Genomic DNA, 20757 nt, shown 5'->3' with positions numbered 1-20757 from the left:
AACTTGTAGTTATTAAAGGTTAGATATTTGTTGGTAAATGAATATTTTTGTCGCCGTGCTTTGATTTGTCAACTGTAAAAAACTATATTTTTTTAATTAGGTTGGAAAATGTATAAAAAGTTTAAAATGGAAAGTCACTCCCTTTTGAGCATTGGTTTAGAATATTAAATCTAAAAATTATCCCTTAAAGCGAGTACTGGGAAATTGAATAAGTAATCGTTAACAGAAAGTCATGGTTGTAGTTAAAAAGGCTTCAGCTTTCAGGTATGTGATACAAGCCACCATGGATATTTATATATTTTATTATTATCAGAGATTTTTCGTATATATAGGTGCAGTGATTTCACTGTATTGATAAAGTTGAAGGATTAGGAAAATGGGTATCTGCATATCAGTTTCAGAAAAAGATGATGATGAGAATGTGATACTATTTGAAGAAAGGAAGAAGGTCCTGAATGGGAGTCAGAGACTCTTCTCTGTTTACTCCAAACAGGGTACCAAAGGACTCAACCAAGATGCTGCCTCTATTCACCAGGTTTTTTCTGCAGTTTCATTGTTCAAACATCAAACAAATCACAGAATTTCATGTTTTTTTTTCCAATTTCTTAGGAGTTTATGCATCTCAAAGACATAAGTTAAAATCATGAGATTTTAAAATGGTTTTAGAAATCAAACCAAGTAATAATCCTTAAAAGGCCAACCTACCTTTGATTGCCTGTTTTTATAAGTTTGATGTCTGCATTTAAAACAGTTTTGCAAATCTATGAATAGAAAAATCATGATTTTTGAAATAACTAAAACAAAAGATCAACAGATGTACTGTACATGATCATATGGTTATGAACTGTTTTCTCTTGCTTTGTCAGTCTGATTAAGATTTGTTGAGTACATAATCATTTTCGTGTGCATTTTCCTAAAAAAAAAAGGGTTATGGAACGGAAGATGGAACATTTTGTGGCGTTTATGATGGTCATGGAGGGAATGGACACAGAGTGAGTAAAATAGTAAGCAGACAATTATCTTCCCTCATTCTGGAACAAAAGAATGCTCTTGAAAAGATTGATGCTATAGAAAATGGTTGTCACAACACCACCCCAAAAGACCATGTTGGCACAATGAAAGAGAACTCAGATGCAAACAACTTTCAGAAATGGAAAGAAGCAATTGTTAGTGCCTTCAAGGTGATGGAGAAAGAGGTCAAGCTTCAACATAATCTAGATTGCTCTGGCAGTGGAACCACTGCTGTAACTATCATAAAACAGGTAAAAAGTTTGCCAGAAACTAATCTTCTTTTGAACACATTACTAAATATCACAAAGTTTTAGTAAACTGATTATATTTTATCTAATTTCTATTATAATTTTTATTAAGTTTCAAGAGAAATGACCAATTACGAAACATGAAAAAAAAAATAACTACACCTCCTTAATAAACTTCCTATCAATTTTCATGGTTATTGTGAAAAGAACATGATGAATAACAATACACAGGGTGAAGGTCTTATCATAGCAAATCTGGGCGATTCGAGAGCAGTGATGGGAACGATATGTGAAGAAAAACTCGTAGCCACCCAATTGACCACGGATTTGAAGCCCGAGTTACCTCGTAAGATTCTTCTTGTAAACTATATATACCTTGCAGATTCTTCTTCTGGGACACCACTTTTCTTGAGGTCTAAACCTGAAATGCTTGTACTAATAGCACTTTATGGTAACAAAGTGTAAGTCAATAAAATTAGCATTTTCCTTTGTTATCAGAAACTTTAAAAGTAAATTAATATAATATTTTTAATAAAATGACTTTAAATATATTTTATATATTAAATGATGTTAACATTTGAATTAAAATATGTCAAATTGACGTAAACAGCTAAAATTTTAGTCTAAAATATTATTTAATATGTTAAAAAAATTTAATATAATTGGATTAAGATAATTATATTTGTTTATTCTTAAAGTTTAATAATCAAATCGTTTCAAAGTTTGAGACGGTAAATTCAAATCAAAGTTTAAGGATTAAAAACATGTTTAATTTTTTAAAATAATATATTTGCAGAAACTTCTGGTTTATACAAATAACAATGCATTGGAAGCTTTAAGAAGTTGATTAAAGTTGTTTGCATGCAAAACTATTAAAACCAAGTAAATTTATTTGGAACCAAATTGGAATGCAGGAGAAGCAGAAAGAATAAGAAGGTGCAATGGTTGTGTGTATGCATCAAAGGAAGAACCAGAAATCCAGAGAGTGTGGATGCCCAACAATGAACACTCCCCTGGCCTAGCCATGTCTCGATCTTTTGGAGATTTCTTGCTCAAGGATTATGGTGTTATTGCTATCCCAGATATTTCTCACCACCCTTTAGGATCAAGTGATCAATTTATTGTTCTTGCCAGTGATGGGGTAGGTGATATTTGCAGAACAGTATCTGAAGTTTATCTCTTAAATAAACTGTTGTACAGTTTGTCATATTAGTAAGATTTTCGAAGAATTGTATGTTCAAAAATGTTTTGTTGTGTTTATCTCTTTCATTACATCATTTGTTACCTTTTAACTTTTTCTTTGTTCCTAGTATAATTTGTTATACAACTTATAGGTTATGCAGCATTTCTTATTAGAAATTGTTCCCTGTTATTGTGTGTGGAATTAGCTAGTGGAGTGTATTTTTGCACAAGCATTCTATAAGGAACTTTTTTTTTTTGGTTTTTCTTGCTTATAGGTGTGGGATGTACTAAGCAACAACGAGGTTGCATCAATTGTGTGGAGTGCAGAGAGTGAAGAGGTTGCAGCAAGAGCAGTAGTGGAAGCAGCAACTGCTGCATGGAAAAACAAGTTTCCTTCATATATGGCAGATGACTGCACTGTGGTTTGTCTCTTCTTGCACCAGAAACCACAGCTTCAGCCATTTCAAAACTAACCTTCGTTAGTCAGTGTTCCTTCACTAATATTCTGGACACCATTTCCTCAAATCATGCTTTGTGAAACTAGATGAATTGAAAACTAGATGTTTTTAGCAGGGGCCAAGAAACTAAGAGGAATTGCTTCAATCACTGATAGATATTGCATGTATTTCAGCGAGCGTTTTGTAGAGTTAATTTTAAATAAAATTGATATTTTTAAAATTAAATAAATGCAATGATTTAGATGTTTTATTTTAAAAGAAAATAGTGATAATATAAAATTTATAACCAAACAAAAAAGTTTGCTTTATTTCATTGTTAATTTTGAATTCTAAATCAAATCAACGTGAAACAAAATATTTATCAGAGTCGACTTGAGTGACATTTAGAATTAATTTAAATAATATATTCTAGATCCATAGACTCATATAATACCGACTAATTCATAACTGAAGGATAAATATGTAGTGTATTTGTCCAAGACTAGCGAAACTCTTCACAATAGTTCCCATCCATTTCAAGTGCATAAAAAATCTTATGCTATATAGTAAATACCCTCTCGTCTCATTACAAGAAAAATCCTTCCCAGTAAAATCCAAATGCAAAATACTGCCCCATCTGTGTGAACTTGTTTCACAGACCAAAATCGGGATGAAAGGCAAAAAGAGAGCAGTAATGGGTGAGAATGAGAAAGAGATGTAAATTTTGATAAAGGGTTGAAAAAAGAGTCACAGTATGAAGGTCCCTTTTCATCCAGAGTCAGGTTGGGTTGTTATCCGTGCTTAGTTCGAGCAAGTCATCATCATAAGAAACAGGTATCCTTAATCTGTCCTGAACAGAGCTACGTTTCGCTTCTCCTGATGGTTCAGGTTGATTTTGCCTTTGTAATGCAGAAAAGGGTTTCTCAGAAACATTACCCTGAGGCCTGCTACCAAATGTAGAGGCCTCCCCTAAAGAAGAATTCTCTTTCCTTTGCAGAGGTGGCCTGTTAACATTTGGCTGCCTAAACTGCTTCTGCATTGTTATAAACAATGACGAGAAACTAGATATTAGAGAGCAAATTATGACATGATGAATAATCTTGGTTCTGACACAAATTCATAACACTTGTTCAAAAGAAAACAGTACAACTCTGACACTAACCGGGCTGCTTCTTCCTATCCTAGATAATAGGAACATGCAAAACAAACTTATTTTCATTCAATACAAACACAGATATGTAAAGTGTTTTGACACAAAACATAAAGGTCAGTCACACACCTCAAACTCCTTTGCTTTTTTCATGATCTCTTTGTAAGCATTTGGTTCTCGAACCTTAATGATGCTCCACAATACCCCACCCCTTGTCCGAAATCGGCTACCATCAACAGTCTTCTGTCCTCCACAGGACTGTATAGCATCCACCTGTCATTTCACATTTATTTATACGAGTTTACAAGATGTGTATCAAATTAAACAATTCAGAGAAGAACACCAAAAAACAATTAAAAAACACCAAATCCATTAATTAGTGATTAAAGTCAGTAATATTCTCATTTATAAATAATTCGTAAAATAATGTACACCATCCACTGTGATTCATGAAGAGAATAAGCTACAAACAATTTCAAATTCATTAAATCCTAATGAAACAGTAGAAACAAAGAACTAATATGTTCATGGGCCAAAGTATTCCAAAATTTAAGCAAAAATGCCCTCAATGATTGATCCTGCAAATGCAGATATCCTGGAGAGCTGAAACGAGTTATATGCTCAGTTAAATACAACCTTCATGTGTTTCACCTACATTTATCTGGGTAATCTCTCTAACTAAATCCTGACCCTCCTGGTCTTAAGGAAAATGCTTGATGGTACTAGCATGTTTAAAACAAAATATTATTTTTACTCACCAATTTTTCCCTAATATTTGAGCCATTCAGCTATATAGAAAAAACTATACAAAGAATTCTACAATAATGTTGTGAATCAAAGATTCAGGCCATATGAAATTTATATAGCCCTCAATAAAGTAACATTATGCATATTTAGAGAGATCCAATTTTAGCTGTGACTTGGTTGGCTACTCCATTTAGGAGAGCAAGATGAAGAGAAGCAATAAATATCGACCTTCAAAAGAATCAAATAATTGAAGTGGTTCATCAGCCAGGAACATCAAAAGCTCAGGCAGAGGTTTGAAATGATCTCTGATAAAAATCTGCAATGTTAGATACAGCGTTGTACACATCAGACATTATGAATGGTTGTATGGCGCTATGAAGAGTGGATATATTCAGCTAACAACAGGCAAATAAAAGCCACAACTCTGATCAAGGGAAAATATTAAAAAAAAAATTATAAACATTGTTATGCACATTCATGCAAGAGATGAAACAAAGAGACACGCCAAGAATAGGAATATCTTATGATGCACAACTGTGATATCAGATAACTCCAGTATTCGATACAGCATACAATCATTCTAAAATTAATAGGATACATCTAAGATACACAACTAAAAATGCATAAGTGCAATCATACAAATCTAAATTACATGCATATTTTTTGGAAATGCTAAAATAATAATAAAAAAAATTATAAATGATTTTCATCATAAATTAATTTCTACTATTTACATACAAGAATAGTGCTATTGATCATATTTTTATCTTAAAACCATTCATAAAGAGAACAACTTTCACATTTGATTTGTCAGGGGACAACCTTCCTATATTACACAAATTTATATGCTTCATGTAGTTGTATTGGATTACATAAAATGATTTAAAGATTTAACACTTTACAGTTACATATTGATTAAAAACATATCGGTATAAGATGGGTGAAGCAAATAGAAGTATTATAGATACTTTATTGACACAAACTGGTGCAGTATTCAAGAGTATTGGATATGTGAAACTATTTGAATTGTTCTTACTATTGCATTTCTTTTAAAATGTTTTCATATAATTCAAACCACCATATCCATAATCCAATTATTACGAGCAACAAATACAATTAAAAGAACAGAAAGTGTTTAGTCGAACAGTTCAGAAGTAAGTCAAGACACGTAGTAAGTCAAGATCCGTAGTAAGTCAAGAAACGTAAGTAAGGGGAACTCAGCACATTCAAGCACCAACCAAAATTTCATTAGATGTTCTTAAATTGTTTTCAAACCTCTAAACGACCATGATATTTCACTCTAAAATTAATAGAGTAACAGACACAGAAAAAGAACTTTCAACATGAAAGCAACATTTCAGTGAGGGTTCCAATACCTCATTGATGAGATCACTTAATGAAGAAACTCCAAGGCAAGCAACAGCTGTATATACCATGTATGACTTTTTCTCTTTCAGCCGCCGACATACATCTATCACAAACCTGATAGAAGAAATAAATTTATCAGAAACTGAAAAATTGATCAGTAAATAATTTAGGATAAGGATTGAGGATTGGTGAGCAGTGGTGCAACGATGAGGAAGCTGTCTTGTTACCAGACATCACAGATTAATAGTTTAAAACCCGAAAACAACCTCACAACTTGCAAGGTTCCTGTCTTTTCCCATTAGTTGGGAGTCTGCTGTACTGGACCAGTCATTAGATTAAGTCAAGCTGTACACATGCTACAGACTCTACTGAGTAGGTTGGTATTTGTATTTGGTACGTCTTGTGCTCATAGATACTCCTAAAGACTAAAGTCATATGCTAAATGTTTGGCCAACTTGATTCCCAACAGGATAACTAGAACTTGAAAACCAAAGGAATGATGGGAAGTGTATGGTGATGATGTGTCCTAACTTCAAACTATAGTACTGAAATTGTTTTCACAACCACATTCTTTTTCTAAGAATTCAATTAATTATGTTATAAATTGTGGTGCTTATTTGAAAAAACCATCTAATATCAAAGGAATGATGGGATATGTTTGGGGCTGCATAACTTCAATCTACTGTGTTGACATTATTTTCAGAAATTTAATTACGTAATAGGTTGTAGTGCTTATTTGAAAAATCCACTATCATTATCTATTATCATCAATACAATTTGGTCATATAATCTTCCTATTAAAATTCTGTTTTATTGTATTACAAGTAGAACTATTATTACCATCATAACTTTCTTTTTCTATTTCAGTATTTAACACAGTTATATAATCAGACTTATATTCAATATCCAACGTCACTAATTGAGTTAGAAACAATCAAGTACAAACAGGTCGCAATCATACAAACAGACCCTTACAAAATGAAAAGAAATAAACAATTTTGGTTACGAAACTTGAAAGCTTGTCTCTCAATTCACAAAAAATACTACTGTAACTCTTGTTCAAATAAAACTAATTTTTCGAAATCCACTTGCAAAACATCATTTTCAAGCACAAGATCATTTTCACCAGAAAAAAAGTCAGGTAAACGAAGTGGTGTCGTGAACGTAAAGTAGACACCTTTTTTCTCATACTCTGTCAACAGCAAAAACAAAAACGAAAACCCATTGAAAAGAAATAAGAGGGTAACAGTTAAAACCTGTTAATATCAACGGCACCGTTTATTCCTGAACCCTTTCTTCTGTTTCTCTTGTTTTTACGCCTTCGGTTCTTACTCTGCGGTTTCGTATTATCAGCTTCCACGACAACGTTTTGTCCAGAAACGTTTCGTGAATCATCTTGTTCCTGTTTCTGCTCCTGTTCCACTAATTCCCCTTCTTCAACGTCGACCATTTCAACATCGTTCAAAATTTCCTCTTCGAGAATCGCGTCCAGAATGTTCTCTCCATTCTCCATTTCAAAACACTCAACAACTCCAATAATCGAAAACCTCAACGAATCAAATGAAAAGTTTCTCAGTTTATATATTTCACTGCTTCAGTTTCATCACGCTCCGTTTAATATCGCCGACTTAACTTAAACTCCAAATTTAGGGTAATTAATTACGAGTGCCGCATAATGCTTAGCATTAATTATATTTACTATATTGTATAAACTTTAAAAACGAAACTTATTCGAAAGGTAATATAGGAGGAAAAACTTAGGGTTTAAATTTGATTTTTATGCATGGTTTGGTTAGTGCGAAATTTGTCTACATAAAATTTAGTTGAATTGTACCATCCACTTAAATGCTGATGAATTATGAAATTTAATTCTTATTTTTAAGTTTTAATAAAAACAATATTTATTTTGGTTTCAAATATAGTTTAGATGGTATTTTTAATAATATAATATAATGATTTAGATAGTGTTAATTATTAAAATAAAACAAAAAATTGATATTTTAGAGATGATATTATACATAAGCTTTCATTATGTTAACATGTTAGGTGTGATGATATATTCAATTCTTGCTTCTATATAAAAGTTACTATATATACACAAACTCAATTCTTAGAATACATACTAATAATTTAAACATGGGTTGTGATATAATTACAAAAGAGCTATAAACTTTTTTGTATTAGTTAATTTCAAATATGCAATTTAAAATTATTTTTAATTGTAAGTTAAATTCAAATATATATATATATATTCAAATAAATGTAAAAATATTTGTTTTCTTATTACTTTAAATGTACAATAAATTATATTAAGCACAAAATACACTCATTTGAATTTGGTGTGTTGGAATCAATTTAATGATAGATTTCTTATATATGTTACTTTTTTTTAATGAAATTCATTAAGAAAATCACTTTTGTTTTCCTATATTAATAAGTTGTTGACGAAACAAACTCTTCATATAGATTCTTTTGTCCAAACATCTCATTGTTGTCTTCAAATAGACAAGATGAAGAGTAGTCAATTATGTTAAATTGTGATTTGATGAGCCACCATTGAACCTAAAAAATTGACAAGTCATGTTCTTGAATGGCTTAAACTCTTATTGTTCACACATTGCATAAGGTGGTGATTCTTTTTTGGATAAGGATCAAATGGGGGTTGAAGAAAGGATTCTATTTGGCAGATTTTTTATGGTAGTTGATGGACTCATACTTGCAAGTGGATTTTTGTCTCCTACACATACCAATATGTTGCCACTTATCATTCTAGTCCATTTGCTCCAACACAATTCCATTATTTTTTAAATAAAAAAATATGATGAATGGTATCTTTTACTATTTGAAAAAGTTTGTTGATATTTTAAAATGTAATCATTTAGATGAATTTTAAAAAGGGTTTGCATACAGAGTCTTAATCATGAAAGAATTTTAAAAGATAATCACTTCACAATCTTCTAGAAAAATGACAACAATGTATTTAGTGAAAGTAATGTTTTAAAATATTGGAAAAGAGAGATTTTCACGCAATCATGATCAATTGTTTGTAGAAGATGATTCTTAGTTTCTCGTTTTGGTGAGAGTGCAAGCCTTTGTGTCAAAGCAATGCTTTCTTGAACAATTTGAATACAATGCCAAATAATATAACAAATCCTTAATTTTAAGGTATTTTGTAATAGGTTTGATTGGTGTTATGCTATTTTCTAAGACAAGCCAAGATGGTCCCTCCATCACATGGGATTTATCTCTCAGTTCTTTTAATAATATAAAAACATTTAATAATAATATAGTAGTGTAGATGTATTTTTGCAATAGACATAATATCAAATAAAGCAAGTACTAGATTAACATCATTTACTTTTGTGCCTTTCTATAAATTTAAATAAAATAAAGCTTTTGAAAGAAAACATACAAAATTACATCATTTGGAATGAAATTCCTTATAATTACTTTAGGGTGTAGTTAGCAAATGAACAAACTATTTTGCTGAAGTTATAATAAGGAATGAAAAAAACATTTACTTCATACACGCAAACCCATATGAGTCCAATTCTAAAAGAAAATATTGGCCCAACTCCTTTATAAAATAAACATATTTTTCTCTTTTTTTTCTCTGTTTTCTCTAAAATAATGATAGAATGATATATTTTTATATTTATTTAACACACAATACAAAAATAAAATGATCATAAAAAAACTTTTTTATATTTTTTCAAATAAATAAATAAATAATATCAAATAAATATAAAAAAAAATATGTATGTCAAAATATTTTTTTTAAATATCGTCTATAATTTCACTTTCTAACACTACGAAGTAACTTTGGTTTTTGTTTCGGATTGAAGGGTTGTGTCGTCCAATGTCTCCACTTCCTTCTCTGTTCGTACTCCGTATGTCCGGCCCTCCGTCCTCGCTCCTCAATTTCCTTTTTCTTGCGCAGGTGGGAGACCTGCGAAAGATTCTCCGATGCCAAAGTTAGTAATAAATGTGCAGTAAATGCAACCTATCTACATTTATAGTTTTCGCTATGGGCTTCGGATTAGTGAAAAATTAATCACGGTCCAAATTCAGCCCAATAACTTTTAACCTTAACTTACCTTAAACCTGGTTAATTAACAGCATGGCCGGCCGGTCTCCCAAAAGTCTGGCCTTTCCGCCAGCCAATCCCTATAGGCGGCATGGTTAGCAGGCGGTATGATCGTCCGGTCTCATTGTTGTTTATCCGGATGACGAGCGGCAAGGTTGCGTGATCGTGGAACGGTCGTCCGGCTTACCGCGCCCAACCCTTCTTAATGGTAAGCAGAAAAGTAGTGTGTTTGGTCCACTGTGATTACGCGGACGTCCAGCCTATTTGCGTCCTGTCGCTATTGCAGTTTTGTTAAAAGTTAATTGTTAATAAATAAATACTACAAGCTAATAACACTACTAGAAAAAGTAGACAGAATTTAAAACGGAATTAGCAGTGTATTTTACAGTTAGCTAGTCTATTAAAAGACCACTAATTAAGCATATGAATGAGTTAATAATAACATATTAAATTACTTTTTATCCCAGATAATTTCATATAATAAATAATTTAACTTTTCCCTGTTTAAAAAATTAGATTATCAGCTTTGACAAATCTTATTAAGCAAACAAAATTGGAAAAAGGAATTAAACCATAAGAAGTTAATTATTACTCAGTCAAACGAAAAGGCAATGATATCACATTTATCGAAACCTAATTGATGATGTTAGCATCATGTCTGTATAAGGATAATAAATATAATAGTGTGTAGTGTTTATAAAATTACCCAGTGGGCTTGCACACAAGTCTATGTTATTTGTTTGACATTGACATTGAAATCAATGTCCAATCAAAAGAGACCCTTGAATATGAAAATGATATTATGGAAAAGATTCCACATACAGATAAGTATCTATTGAATGGCAAATACTGTTGAAGGCTACACTCATGCACTCCAAATGATTATTCTGTATCTTTATATTTTTTTTACGAGATAATTTTTTTTATTCCAAGAGTTTTTTTATTATGTTACAAATTGATAAATTGTATTATTAGCTTTTCTTTTAAATTGGAAAAATCTAATTAAGACTCTGGTTTAGGGTTAATGGCTTAACTGATTATATAAAACCATTACAGGTAAACAAAATATTATTAAATATTACTATAATAAAAAATTAAATAAAATGAAATTTATAAAATTAAGATCTTAGATTTAAAAAATAAAAAGAGTAAACAAAAGTCTTACTCCCTCTACCACCCAAGTGTTTCTGGATCTTTCCACTATTTTCTTTTATTCCAAAAATACTCTACACCTCCTCATTATTTTTTTTTATTTCAAAAATACCCTACATCTTCCCACTATCCTCAACAATCTTTATCTTTCTTTTTCTACATTAATGGAGCATTCATATGACTTAGATTTAAACTTTGATATATTGCAAAATATACAATTAAGAGGAAACTTTAATATTAGTGCTTCTACCACTTCCATTTTATAAACTTAATGCAAATACAAAATAATAAACATAATAATATTAATAGTAAATAATATATTATTATTATTATTATTATTATATACTAACTTTATAATAACGAAAGAACTAAATAAATTCCAAATCTTTAATAAATAACTTTTTTTTATATTTTAATTATTTAATAATATTTTTATATTATTTATCTAATAAATTAAATACTTTATTCAAGTTATTTGAGCCAAACTAAGTTAAAACATAATATAATATTAAAAATTATAGATATTAAATGTAAAAAAAACACACACACATATATAAACATTTTTCTAAAAATTTAGAACAAAATTTTACCATTTATTAAGTAATTTGAAGAAAAAAATATATTGAACAGTGAAAATAAGATTGAATCAAACTTATTTAAAGAAAAATGTAAATAAAATTTTACAATATATCACAAGTTTAAATCTGAGCCATGTGAATACTCCATTAATGTGGAGAGAGAAAGAGAAAAATTGTTAAATATAATGAGGAGATGTAGGATATTTTTGAAATAAAAGAGAATAATAGAAAAATATAAAGTATTTTTGGAATAAAAAAAAATAATAGAGAAATGTAGGAGCACTTTGGTGGTGGAGGGAGCAACACCCAACGTCTTAACATAAACTATCAATAATTCAGTTATAGGAATTTTGTCCTTTAATGATAGAAGATAAAAATGTTTATTGGAGGCAGAAAGAAGCTTGAATTGAGAGTAGCAGGCCCACACATTATTCCAGAGTCATGATTCCAGGCCCAAGATCCTAAAAAAAGAATCTCGCAACATTTTTATTTTTTAATTTTAAATTTTATATATATTCAATTTTCTTAACAACTTACGTTGATAATAGTGAGGAATAAGTGAAATGCCACCGATGGCGTAAGGGAAAAAGGCAAGGTGGGTCCCACGGTGAAGCTTCCCTTATGAATATAACCAAAAATAAGGAAGGTATCCAATTCGTCACCCACACGCTACCTGTTACCCAACCTTCCCAATTCGCAATTATTGTTTATCTATATAATCCCTTATTCTCTGTTCAAATTTCCAAATTACAGCTACTTACCTCACTCTTCTCTCTTTGCTCTTCCAATGGCCACCGCCACTTCTCTTTCCACGCTCTTCCTTCTCTTCCTCGCAACCGTCGCTCTTGTTGCTGCTCGCCGTGACCTCGTCGGAGACTTCCTCCGACTGCCGTCCGATTCCGGTAACGATGACAACGTCCAGGGGACGCGCTGGGCCATCCTCTTCGCCGGTTCGAACGGCTATTGGAACTACAGACATCAGGTCCGTCTCCTTTTCACTCGATTCTACTAGTTTTGATGCTTTTATATTTTCATTTTATCAGAAATTATTTCCGCCGTTCGATTGTGAATCTTTCCACAGAATATTTTAGATTCTATGCTTCAGAAGAGTGTGCACCGTCCGATTCAGGACAAATGAATCTCTGATCCTTACCGGTTTCAAAGGACCTACTGAATAAATAGACGTGACAACTTGCTACTGACGTTCCAACTGACTCTTAGATATCAGTTTTAATATTCAAACAAACTTTCAGTTTAATTAAACAACTTATTTTTTCAAAATTCAGTAACAATAAAAATATTTGGTAAATTTTATTTTAATTTTCTAATTTAAAATTAAACGAATATATATATATATATATATATATATATATATATATATATATATATATATATGTGTGTGTGTGTGTGTGTGAATTGCAATACCTGTTAACAAATCCGAACTAATATACTATGATATAGTTTATGTCTCATATAATAAAATTTCAGTCGTGTACGATGACGTAATATGAACAAAATTTAAATATCTGAATTTTAGAATATTTTTTAATCTTAACAAAACGTAATAAATCAACTTTTAAAATTATAACAAAAATAAATGTTGATAAAATCTTTTAAGATATGTGGTATGAGAAAATCTGCTTGAAATCCCGTATTAAAATCATTGTAAAGTAAAATATATATTAAGTAAATAAAGTACACAAAAAATTAAATGATATTTTGAATAGCTAATGAAGAATTTTAAAGTATAAATTTGCTGTCAAACAATTAACAACTAAATAAGTAATTAAACCTTATTATTGCTATTGTTATAAATAGTTGAGTTCATAATTTCAAGTTGCTTCTTGTATATGGTAGTTGAACGAAGGGAGATCCTCGCATGTTTTGTGTTTTGAGTAACTTTGCTTTGCCAAGTACTTGTGTTCTTGCTAAGTTTTCTAACATCTTATTATAATCAGCAATTCTCTTGCATGACATAATACCAACCTAAACTGTTGACTTTTAGTTTATAGTTAAAATATGGAGAATAATTGCACACTTGGAGTGTCCTTCAATTATTAAAAAGTTGCATTTATTTCCTGTACTTTAATATTAAAAACATACAGATATGTATCTTATTCTTAGGACAGTCACTCGATGGAGAGATGTGCGGTTTTCTTTATCAAGAAGGGTGTGACTAGGATAGCAATAACTCTGAGGGAGGCAAGGCATTAAAACAGAAACTCTGATAATCCACTCTAAATTTTAATTTTTTTTTTTACTAAATTACATCTGAATTTGATTTCTTATAAGTTTATTTTTTAACTCATTATTGTATTTTGTAATTTATGTGTGATGAAATAATTAATATTTTTAATGTGATTTGATATGTCTTGTATTTCTGTCTGTTTACGTTGTCACTCAACAGCAACCACTTCTTTGGTGAACCAATATGACGTAATAACTTGTGCGTATTTTTTTTCTTTAAATTTGACATTATTATTAATATTTTATGTATAATGGTTTTAAATGTTTTGTTTTTAGTCAGTCATCACTCTCCTTTAAGAAATTCTATTAATGATATTCACATATTTAATGAGACTCACGTGAATTTCATCCAAAAGACTGAACCAGCAAAAAAACATGCCTTTAGAAAGCAGGAAAAAAAACATGATTAACATTTTGATACTCGTAAAATATATTATTGGACACCGTAGACAATCCCCAATTAGTGCCGTTTACGAAAGTGACTGCAAGTTAGTTTCAACGCAAAATCATTTACAATGTTATCTCTGAATAAATTGAAAATAATTGACACGTTTAAATACAAATTATGAAAATTTATGATAAGTTAATATTTTTTATTCACTTTACTTTTTACATTTTGATATTATCTTTTTTTACTTTTTACTTTCTTTTTTCTTTAAAAAAAATATAAATTTTATATTTCATGATCATTTTACTTTTTGTATTTTGTGTCAAAAGTGTGTATTACTCTTAATTATATGTTAAGTTTGGTCCCTGTAGTCAATATTTTATCATTCTGTGATATACAAGTCATCATGCTGAAAAACTGTTTTGAATGCTGTCCAGCTTTTATGTCTTAGCTGTGATTTTTTGTCATCTTAATTGCAATCTTATTGAATCATAATGATTTGAACGGAGTTTATAAAACATAGACTGACATAGGGAAAATGATTTAAACAGATAAAACTTAGTCGGCTCTCATCTTAAAAGGATACAAAACTTTCATCTTTAAACCCGTTTCCTGTTTCGATGATATGCACACGGGAAACGAAAAAAAGCTCTGGACTCCCTTAATTTAACATAATTTCCTGTATTGCATAATTATTTAGTTCTAATGTATAGTTTTTCTTGTTGCCTCAGGCCGATATTTGTCATGCCTATCAAATACTGAGGAAAGGTGGCCTGAAAGAAGAAAATATCATTGTTTTTATGTATGATGACATTGCATTCAATTGGGACAATCCAAGGCCTGGAGTCATCATTAACAAACCAGATGGGGGTGATGTTTATGAAGGAGTTCCAAAGGTATTTATGTTAGGCTTTTCACTATCCAATATCTTCTTGCTATTTCTAGTTTGATAGGGTCTAATATGTGGACTGTTTTTCATGGTAGGATTACACTGGCGAAGATGCTACTGCTCATAACTTTTATGCTGCTTTACTTGGAGATAAGTCGGCGCTTACCGGTGGCAGTGGGAAGGTTGTGAACAGTGGGCCCGATGATCGCATATTTATATTCTACTCTGATCATGGTGGTCCAGGGGTTCTCGGTTAGTAGCTCTAAGTTCTCTCACAGAAAATTTTAATTACAGTCATGGATTGTGTTGGTTTGGTTGTCTATATGGGTTTCAGCATGGTATAGGCCTGGATTGAGGTTATTACTTTTGTTGTTTGGTTGGTTTTGTGTGTAGATTTACTTGATTATGCCTGTGGTTTGGTTAGTAATACAACCTCTGTTCATAATTTCTGACGGAGACATTTCAAAGTGTGCTGAAATGAAAATCATTCATTGTGATTTTGTAATCCTAGTTTTCCGTTATATAATATTTCATTCTTTTCTGATCAGAAAAATATTTTCATCCTTTTTCTAGAGACTATTATATATCCCATGATTCAGTAGATCGAACGGCCTCTATGTATATCTCTTTTGAATTCTTTTTGAACACGTGTGGGTAACATGAAGGTTAAATTACAGTTACCAGAGCAAAAGGAATATGGAAAAGGGAAAAAAAAAAAGAAAGGGAGACGGGTGGAATACATGGTTCTTCCTACTGACAATGTTAATATCTGCTCCTTGCTATTTCTTACTTGATTTTTTTTGGGATATGTGAATGGATTTTAGGGACGCCTGCTGGTCCTTACATATATGCATCTGATTTGGTTGAAGTATTGAAGAAAAAGCATGCTTCTGGAACGTATAAAAACCTAGTGAGTTTCTAAAAGTTCTCATTTTTTAAAATTTGGATTTCATTGCTTTTTAGGTAAATAATCCCCCTCCACCTTTCAAAAATCTCTCACTGGGGGCTTTGGCTAAGAACATAGTAAGATGTTTTGAACACAGAATAAGCTAATTTGAACGCACTAAGTCCTTGGATTATACTATGGTGGTGCAGGTATTTTATTTGGAGGCATGTGAAGCTGGAAGTATTTTTGAAGGTCTTCTTCCTGAAGATATCAATATTTATGCAACAACGGCTTCGAATGCCGAAGAAAGTAGTTGGGGAACATATTGTCCTGGGGAGTATCCTAGTCCTCCCCCAGAATATTCAACCTGCTTGGGTGACCTGTACAGTGTTGCTTGGATGGAAGACAGGTATGTGCATCGTAGGCAAAAACAATTAGATCATAAATGATATCAATTATCATGGAATACTTATATATTCATGACTTATGTATTCACAGTGGAGTTGTTAATGCGTGTGACTATCGTACTGTGTGTTTGTTCTTCGAGATGCTTTTTATGATAAAGTTGTTTTTATTTATTTTTGCACTTGCTCTGTTTTTAATGTTAGATCAGAAGAACTGTACTTTGTTTAAATAATAACGTAAATTGCATGGGATTAATTTTATTTTTCTTTACTTGTGAGCAGTGATAGACACAATTTGCGAACAGAATCTTTACACCAACAATATAAAGTGGTGAGTTCTTGTTTTTTAATTTTTTAAATTAAATAGTATAAATATAAGAATATAATTCAATACCTTGATTGCTCAGTTACAAGTGAGATGTGCTAAGAGTTGTAACTGAGGCTTTATTCATCCTGCCTTTACAGGTTAAGGATAGGACTCTAGCTGGAGGTTACTATGGCTCTCACGTGATGCAGTATGGTGATGTAGGGTTTAACAAGGATAATCTCTTCCTGTATTTGGGTACAGATCCTGCAAATGATAATTTGACTTTCGTGGATGAAAACTCCTTATGGTCATCTTCAACAGCAGTCAACCAAAGGGATGCTGATCTCGTCCATTTTTGGCATAAGGTATCTTGTTTGTGCAATATTCATTCTTTTGGTTATGAATTAATTGCTTGATCATGTTCTCACCGGTGAAAACCAATAAACATGTCATATGCTGTTAATGGGAACAAAACATATTGTTTGCTTAAACCAATACTCCTCAGTGTTGAGATAAGTGGGTGCGTCAATGCACGGGATATCATAACCATATATTTGAAGTACTAGTAGAACTGAACTAGCTAGATATTCATACGGGGAAGTGATCTAAAACCGATAGATCTGTAAAGTTAGGTGCATCTCATGCCTTGATGCTACTCGCCAGTAGTAACCCTTTTTTCCAGGAATGTTTTGCACTAAACCACTAGAAGATAAAGGTTGTAATCTGATGACACATTTAATTTTGTGGGTGATAAAATTTTGCTTACAGTATTTTATCTTAATTTCATCTACACTGTTTTTTGCCAGTTCCGCAAAGCTCCGGAAGGTTCTCCTAAAAAAAATGAAGCTCGGAAACAAGTTCTGGAAGTAATGTCTCACAGAATGCATATAGACGACAGTGTGAAACTTGTTGGAAAGCTTTTATTTGGATTTGAAAAGGCTCCTGAAGTACTGAATGCTGTTAGACCGGCTGGATCGGCACTTGTTGATGACTGGGCCTGCCTGAAAACCATGGTATAATTTTTTTATGAGGCCAATATGATAGAGAGATTTTGTCATAAATAAGTATAGAGTAATAGAATTAGATTCATTACTTTTTAGCTTGACCCTTGAAGCAATGATGTAGTTATGGTTTGTGATGGGTTCTAATTGCAAAATAACCTGTCTGAAAATGAACAAGGGCAAACATTGTTGAACCTGAAACAGAGTCGGGTCTCTTTCGTTGATCACTTTGCTTTAAGAGAAAATAATGGTCATCTTAACCTATTTTGAATGCAGGTAAGGACTTTTGAGACACATTGTGGATCCTTGTCTCAGTATGGGATGAAACACATGAGGTCCTTTGCAAACATCTGCAATGTAGGAATAAAGAAGGAGCAAATGGCTGAAGCCTCAGCACAAGCTTGTGTCACTATTCCTGCCAGTTCCTGGAGTTCTCTGCAAAGGGGTTTCAGTGCATAATTCCTGTAATGTTCACCGGTAAAGATCAAAGCATGATTATTGTTACATTATGTTATGTGGTTGTACATACATATCTTGTCCCGCCTCTGTAAATGCAATTGGGACACTACTAGGAGTCGGAAGAAGGATCCATAGTTCCATATATTTTAGTTTGGCATATATTGCTTGTGTTTGGAAACCTGTTGAGAATGGATGAATCACGTTTGTAATGTGAAAGTTACAACTACACTAGTTTCTGAAAATCACATCAGAAACGTGACAAATCACATTTGAAACGCTAATCCAAACACGTAATGCAACTGCATTTGTATAAACCCATCCATTTATGGCATTAGGAGGATAAAGCGATAGTTGCTTTGTATGCAAACACAGGTTTATGATGTGTTTTGATTCAATAGGCAACTGGCAGATCGGGTTTTCCCTAGTCACTTTGCAACAGACTGTCCAACATTTTGTATAATTATTCTCTGGTACAACATATGATGTAAAAATTACTGTTTAATGTTAATGGGGACATTATATTTATCCTTTATGATATTTGGACTCAACTATACTATACTATTGTCTGTTGTTTTTACTTACTTTTCCAGTCTTACAAAGTTACTATTTAGTAAAATCTCAAATAATTTACAACATTAATTTCACAATCCAATCTAGAAAGTTTAGCTAGAAGTTGGTTTCATATATCACGATTAGCTTCTTGTGATTAAAACTAGGTAATAATATAATGATACTCGCAAAAAACAAATAATGATTTCGAGCCATTAAATATCGAAAATGACCTTTAAATATTATGGTAGCTATTACCGAACATGTGATTAGCTTAACAATTTTACATAACCTTTTATCTCCGTTTTTCTTACTCCAACTTTAATCTCTTTCGTATTTTTCATCATCTTACATTTAATTATATATTTCTTTTTATTTTATATCATCTAAACTATATTTCCCAAAATAATGGTATACATAATTTAATTTACCTTATAAATTAATAATCATTATAACTCACTAAATAAATTATTTTTTATGAAACATATCGATTTAACAATTCAGAGAGATTTAACTGTTACATATGATATGTCCCATTTTATATTTTAACACGTTGTAAAATATACTTCATCTTCTCTTCATTCACCAATAAGCACTCATCCCCCTTATAAGAAATCTCTCAAATATCACGTTTAAACCTTTTCTCTTGGGAAGTAAAATAAATTAAATGCTCACACGTGACGCACCGACTTTTTTCTTCAAAAGACAAAAACGAAGGTCATGTTTTACTCAAAATCCATCGATAATTCCTAAGAAGTAAAGGATAAAATAAAAAGCCAATATTTTTACTCAAAATCCATCAACATCCCAAACTCTTCAATCCTGCAATCTGGATCAACCCACAAGGTAAATTTCATAAAGCCACACTCCCCTAAACCTATTATTATCTGTTTAATTTTCTTCCAATACAAAAAGGATTTCTCAATTCATATACTTTTGGATTCCCTATTAAATGTTTAGAATTCTAAGGTCAGTAAAGGTTAAGAAACAAACATACAGCATTGATTACCCATGGTTTGTGCTTCTTCTTTTTTCTTAATTTATCTTATTTAGGAATTGGGATACTTCAATGGCTATGAGGGGCAAGCAAATTATCTCAGCAGAGAGGGATGTGTACGATATGACAGAGACTGATAACAATAATGTTATTGAGCATAATAACAAGAAGTTGGTGGTCACATCAGACACTGCCTATAATAATAATAACAAAAATGGTATTATTAATGGATCAGTCTCGGAAAAGGAGGAGGCACCAATTTGGGTACCCAAGTTCATGATTGGTTTGACCTACAAAGAGAAGGAGGAAGATTTTTTGGTCTTCAAAGGTACAAAACTTCCTCCAAGACCCAAAAGGAGGGCTAAATTCATGCAACGCACCATCAATGTAAGCCTTCACCGTTAACTCTTTTCTTTTACATTTTCCCCACTTTAATTTAATTTCCTACTTCTTTCAACATATGCTTTCATCATAATTACCACAAGTGCAAAATTCAAAATAAACTTTTTTTTCTTCACATAAACAAGCTTATATAATATGATTAATATTTACATCTTTAATTATTAATAATAATAATTTTATAATTTTCATTATCTTTCCCTTAATTTAAACAATTTCGTTTTTTCAGTGTTTGTATATTCTCTTTATCTCTCTTTCTTTTTTTATTCCG

At 31.5% G+C, this 20757-nt stretch overlaps 3 protein-coding genes across 3 annotated transcripts; 2 read left to right on the top strand and 1 right to left on the bottom strand.

The window, feature by feature from the left end:
• The first annotated feature begins 119 nt into the window (after positions 1–119).
• Positions 120–3128, top strand: LOC124832687 (putative protein phosphatase 2C 72). Its single transcript, XM_088099375.1, has 6 exons — positions 120–264; positions 361–535; positions 927–1262; positions 1491–1605; positions 2174–2400; positions 2717–3128. Exons 2-6 carry the CDS (start codon positions 377–379, stop codon positions 2912–2914), a joined length of 1035 nt encoding a protein of 344 aa, XP_087955501.1. The 5' UTR covers positions 120–264; positions 361–376; the 3' UTR covers positions 2915–3128.
• A 190-nt stretch (positions 3129–3318) lies between these two features.
• Positions 3319–7697, bottom strand: LOC124832676 (uncharacterized). Its single transcript, XM_047306936.2, has 4 exons — positions 7400–7697; positions 6152–6257; positions 4158–4301; positions 3319–3911 (listed from the first exon to the last, which is right to left on the bottom strand). Exons 1-4 carry the CDS (start codon positions 7654–7656, stop codon positions 3657–3659), a joined length of 762 nt encoding a protein of 253 aa, XP_047162892.1. The 5' UTR covers positions 7657–7697; the 3' UTR covers positions 3319–3656.
• Positions 7698–12672: 4975 nt separating this feature from the next.
• LOC124832678 (vacuolar-processing enzyme) lies at positions 12673–19076 on the top strand. Its single transcript, XM_047306939.2, has 9 exons — positions 12673–12942; positions 15327–15491; positions 15580–15736; positions 16309–16394; positions 16580–16779; positions 17057–17105; positions 17240–17446; positions 17888–18094; positions 18359–19076. Exons 1-9 carry the CDS (start codon positions 12748–12750, stop codon positions 18539–18541), a joined length of 1449 nt encoding a protein of 482 aa, XP_047162895.1. The 5' UTR covers positions 12673–12747; the 3' UTR covers positions 18542–19076.
• Positions 19077–20757: the final 1681 nt, after the last annotated feature.

The sequence above is a fragment of the Vigna umbellata genome, chromosome 1 (genome assembly GCF_029865625.1).
Source record: "Vigna umbellata cultivar VRB3 chromosome 1, Vumbellata_1.0, whole genome shotgun sequence".
Lineage (NCBI taxonomy): Eukaryota > Viridiplantae > Streptophyta > Magnoliopsida > Fabales > Fabaceae > Vigna > Vigna umbellata.
The sequence above is the reverse complement of the archived record's forward strand: the minus strand, read 5'-3'. Positions and strand labels throughout refer to the sequence as shown.

Coding starts and splice junctions, on each gene's coding strand:
- LOC124832687 (XM_088099375.1), top strand. CDS start 377: ATGGGTATCTGCATATCAGTTTCAGAAAAAGATGATGATGAGAATGTG. Junction 1,263..1,490: donor CTGTAACTATCATAAAACAG/GTAAAAAGTTTG, acceptor AACAATACACAG/GGTGAAGGTCTTATCATAGC. Junction 1,606..2,173: donor TTTGAAGCCCGAGTTACCTC/GTAAGATTCTTC, acceptor ATTGGAATGCAG/GAGAAGCAGAAAGAATAAGA.
- LOC124832678 (XM_047306939.2), top strand. CDS start 12,748: ATGGCCACCGCCACTTCTCTTTCCACGCTCTTCCTTCTCTTCCTCGCA. Junction 12,943..15,326: donor ATTGGAACTACAGACATCAG/GTCCGTCTCCTT, acceptor TTGTTGCCTCAG/GCCGATATTTGTCATGCCTA. Junction 17,447..17,887: donor TCGTCCATTTTTGGCATAAG/GTATCTTGTTTG, acceptor GTTTTTTGCCAG/TTCCGCAAAGCTCCGGAAGG.
- LOC124832676 (XM_047306936.2), bottom strand. CDS start 7,656: ATGGAGAATGGAGAGAACATTCTGGACGCGATTCTCGAAGAGGAAATT. Junction 4,302..6,151: donor TAAGTGATCTCATCAATGAG/GTATTGGAACCC, acceptor GTGAAATGACAG/GTGGATGCTATACAGTCCTG. Junction 3,912..4,157: donor AAAAAGCAAAGGAGTTTGAG/GTGTGTGACTGA, acceptor ATAACAATGCAG/AAGCAGTTTAGGCAGCCAAA.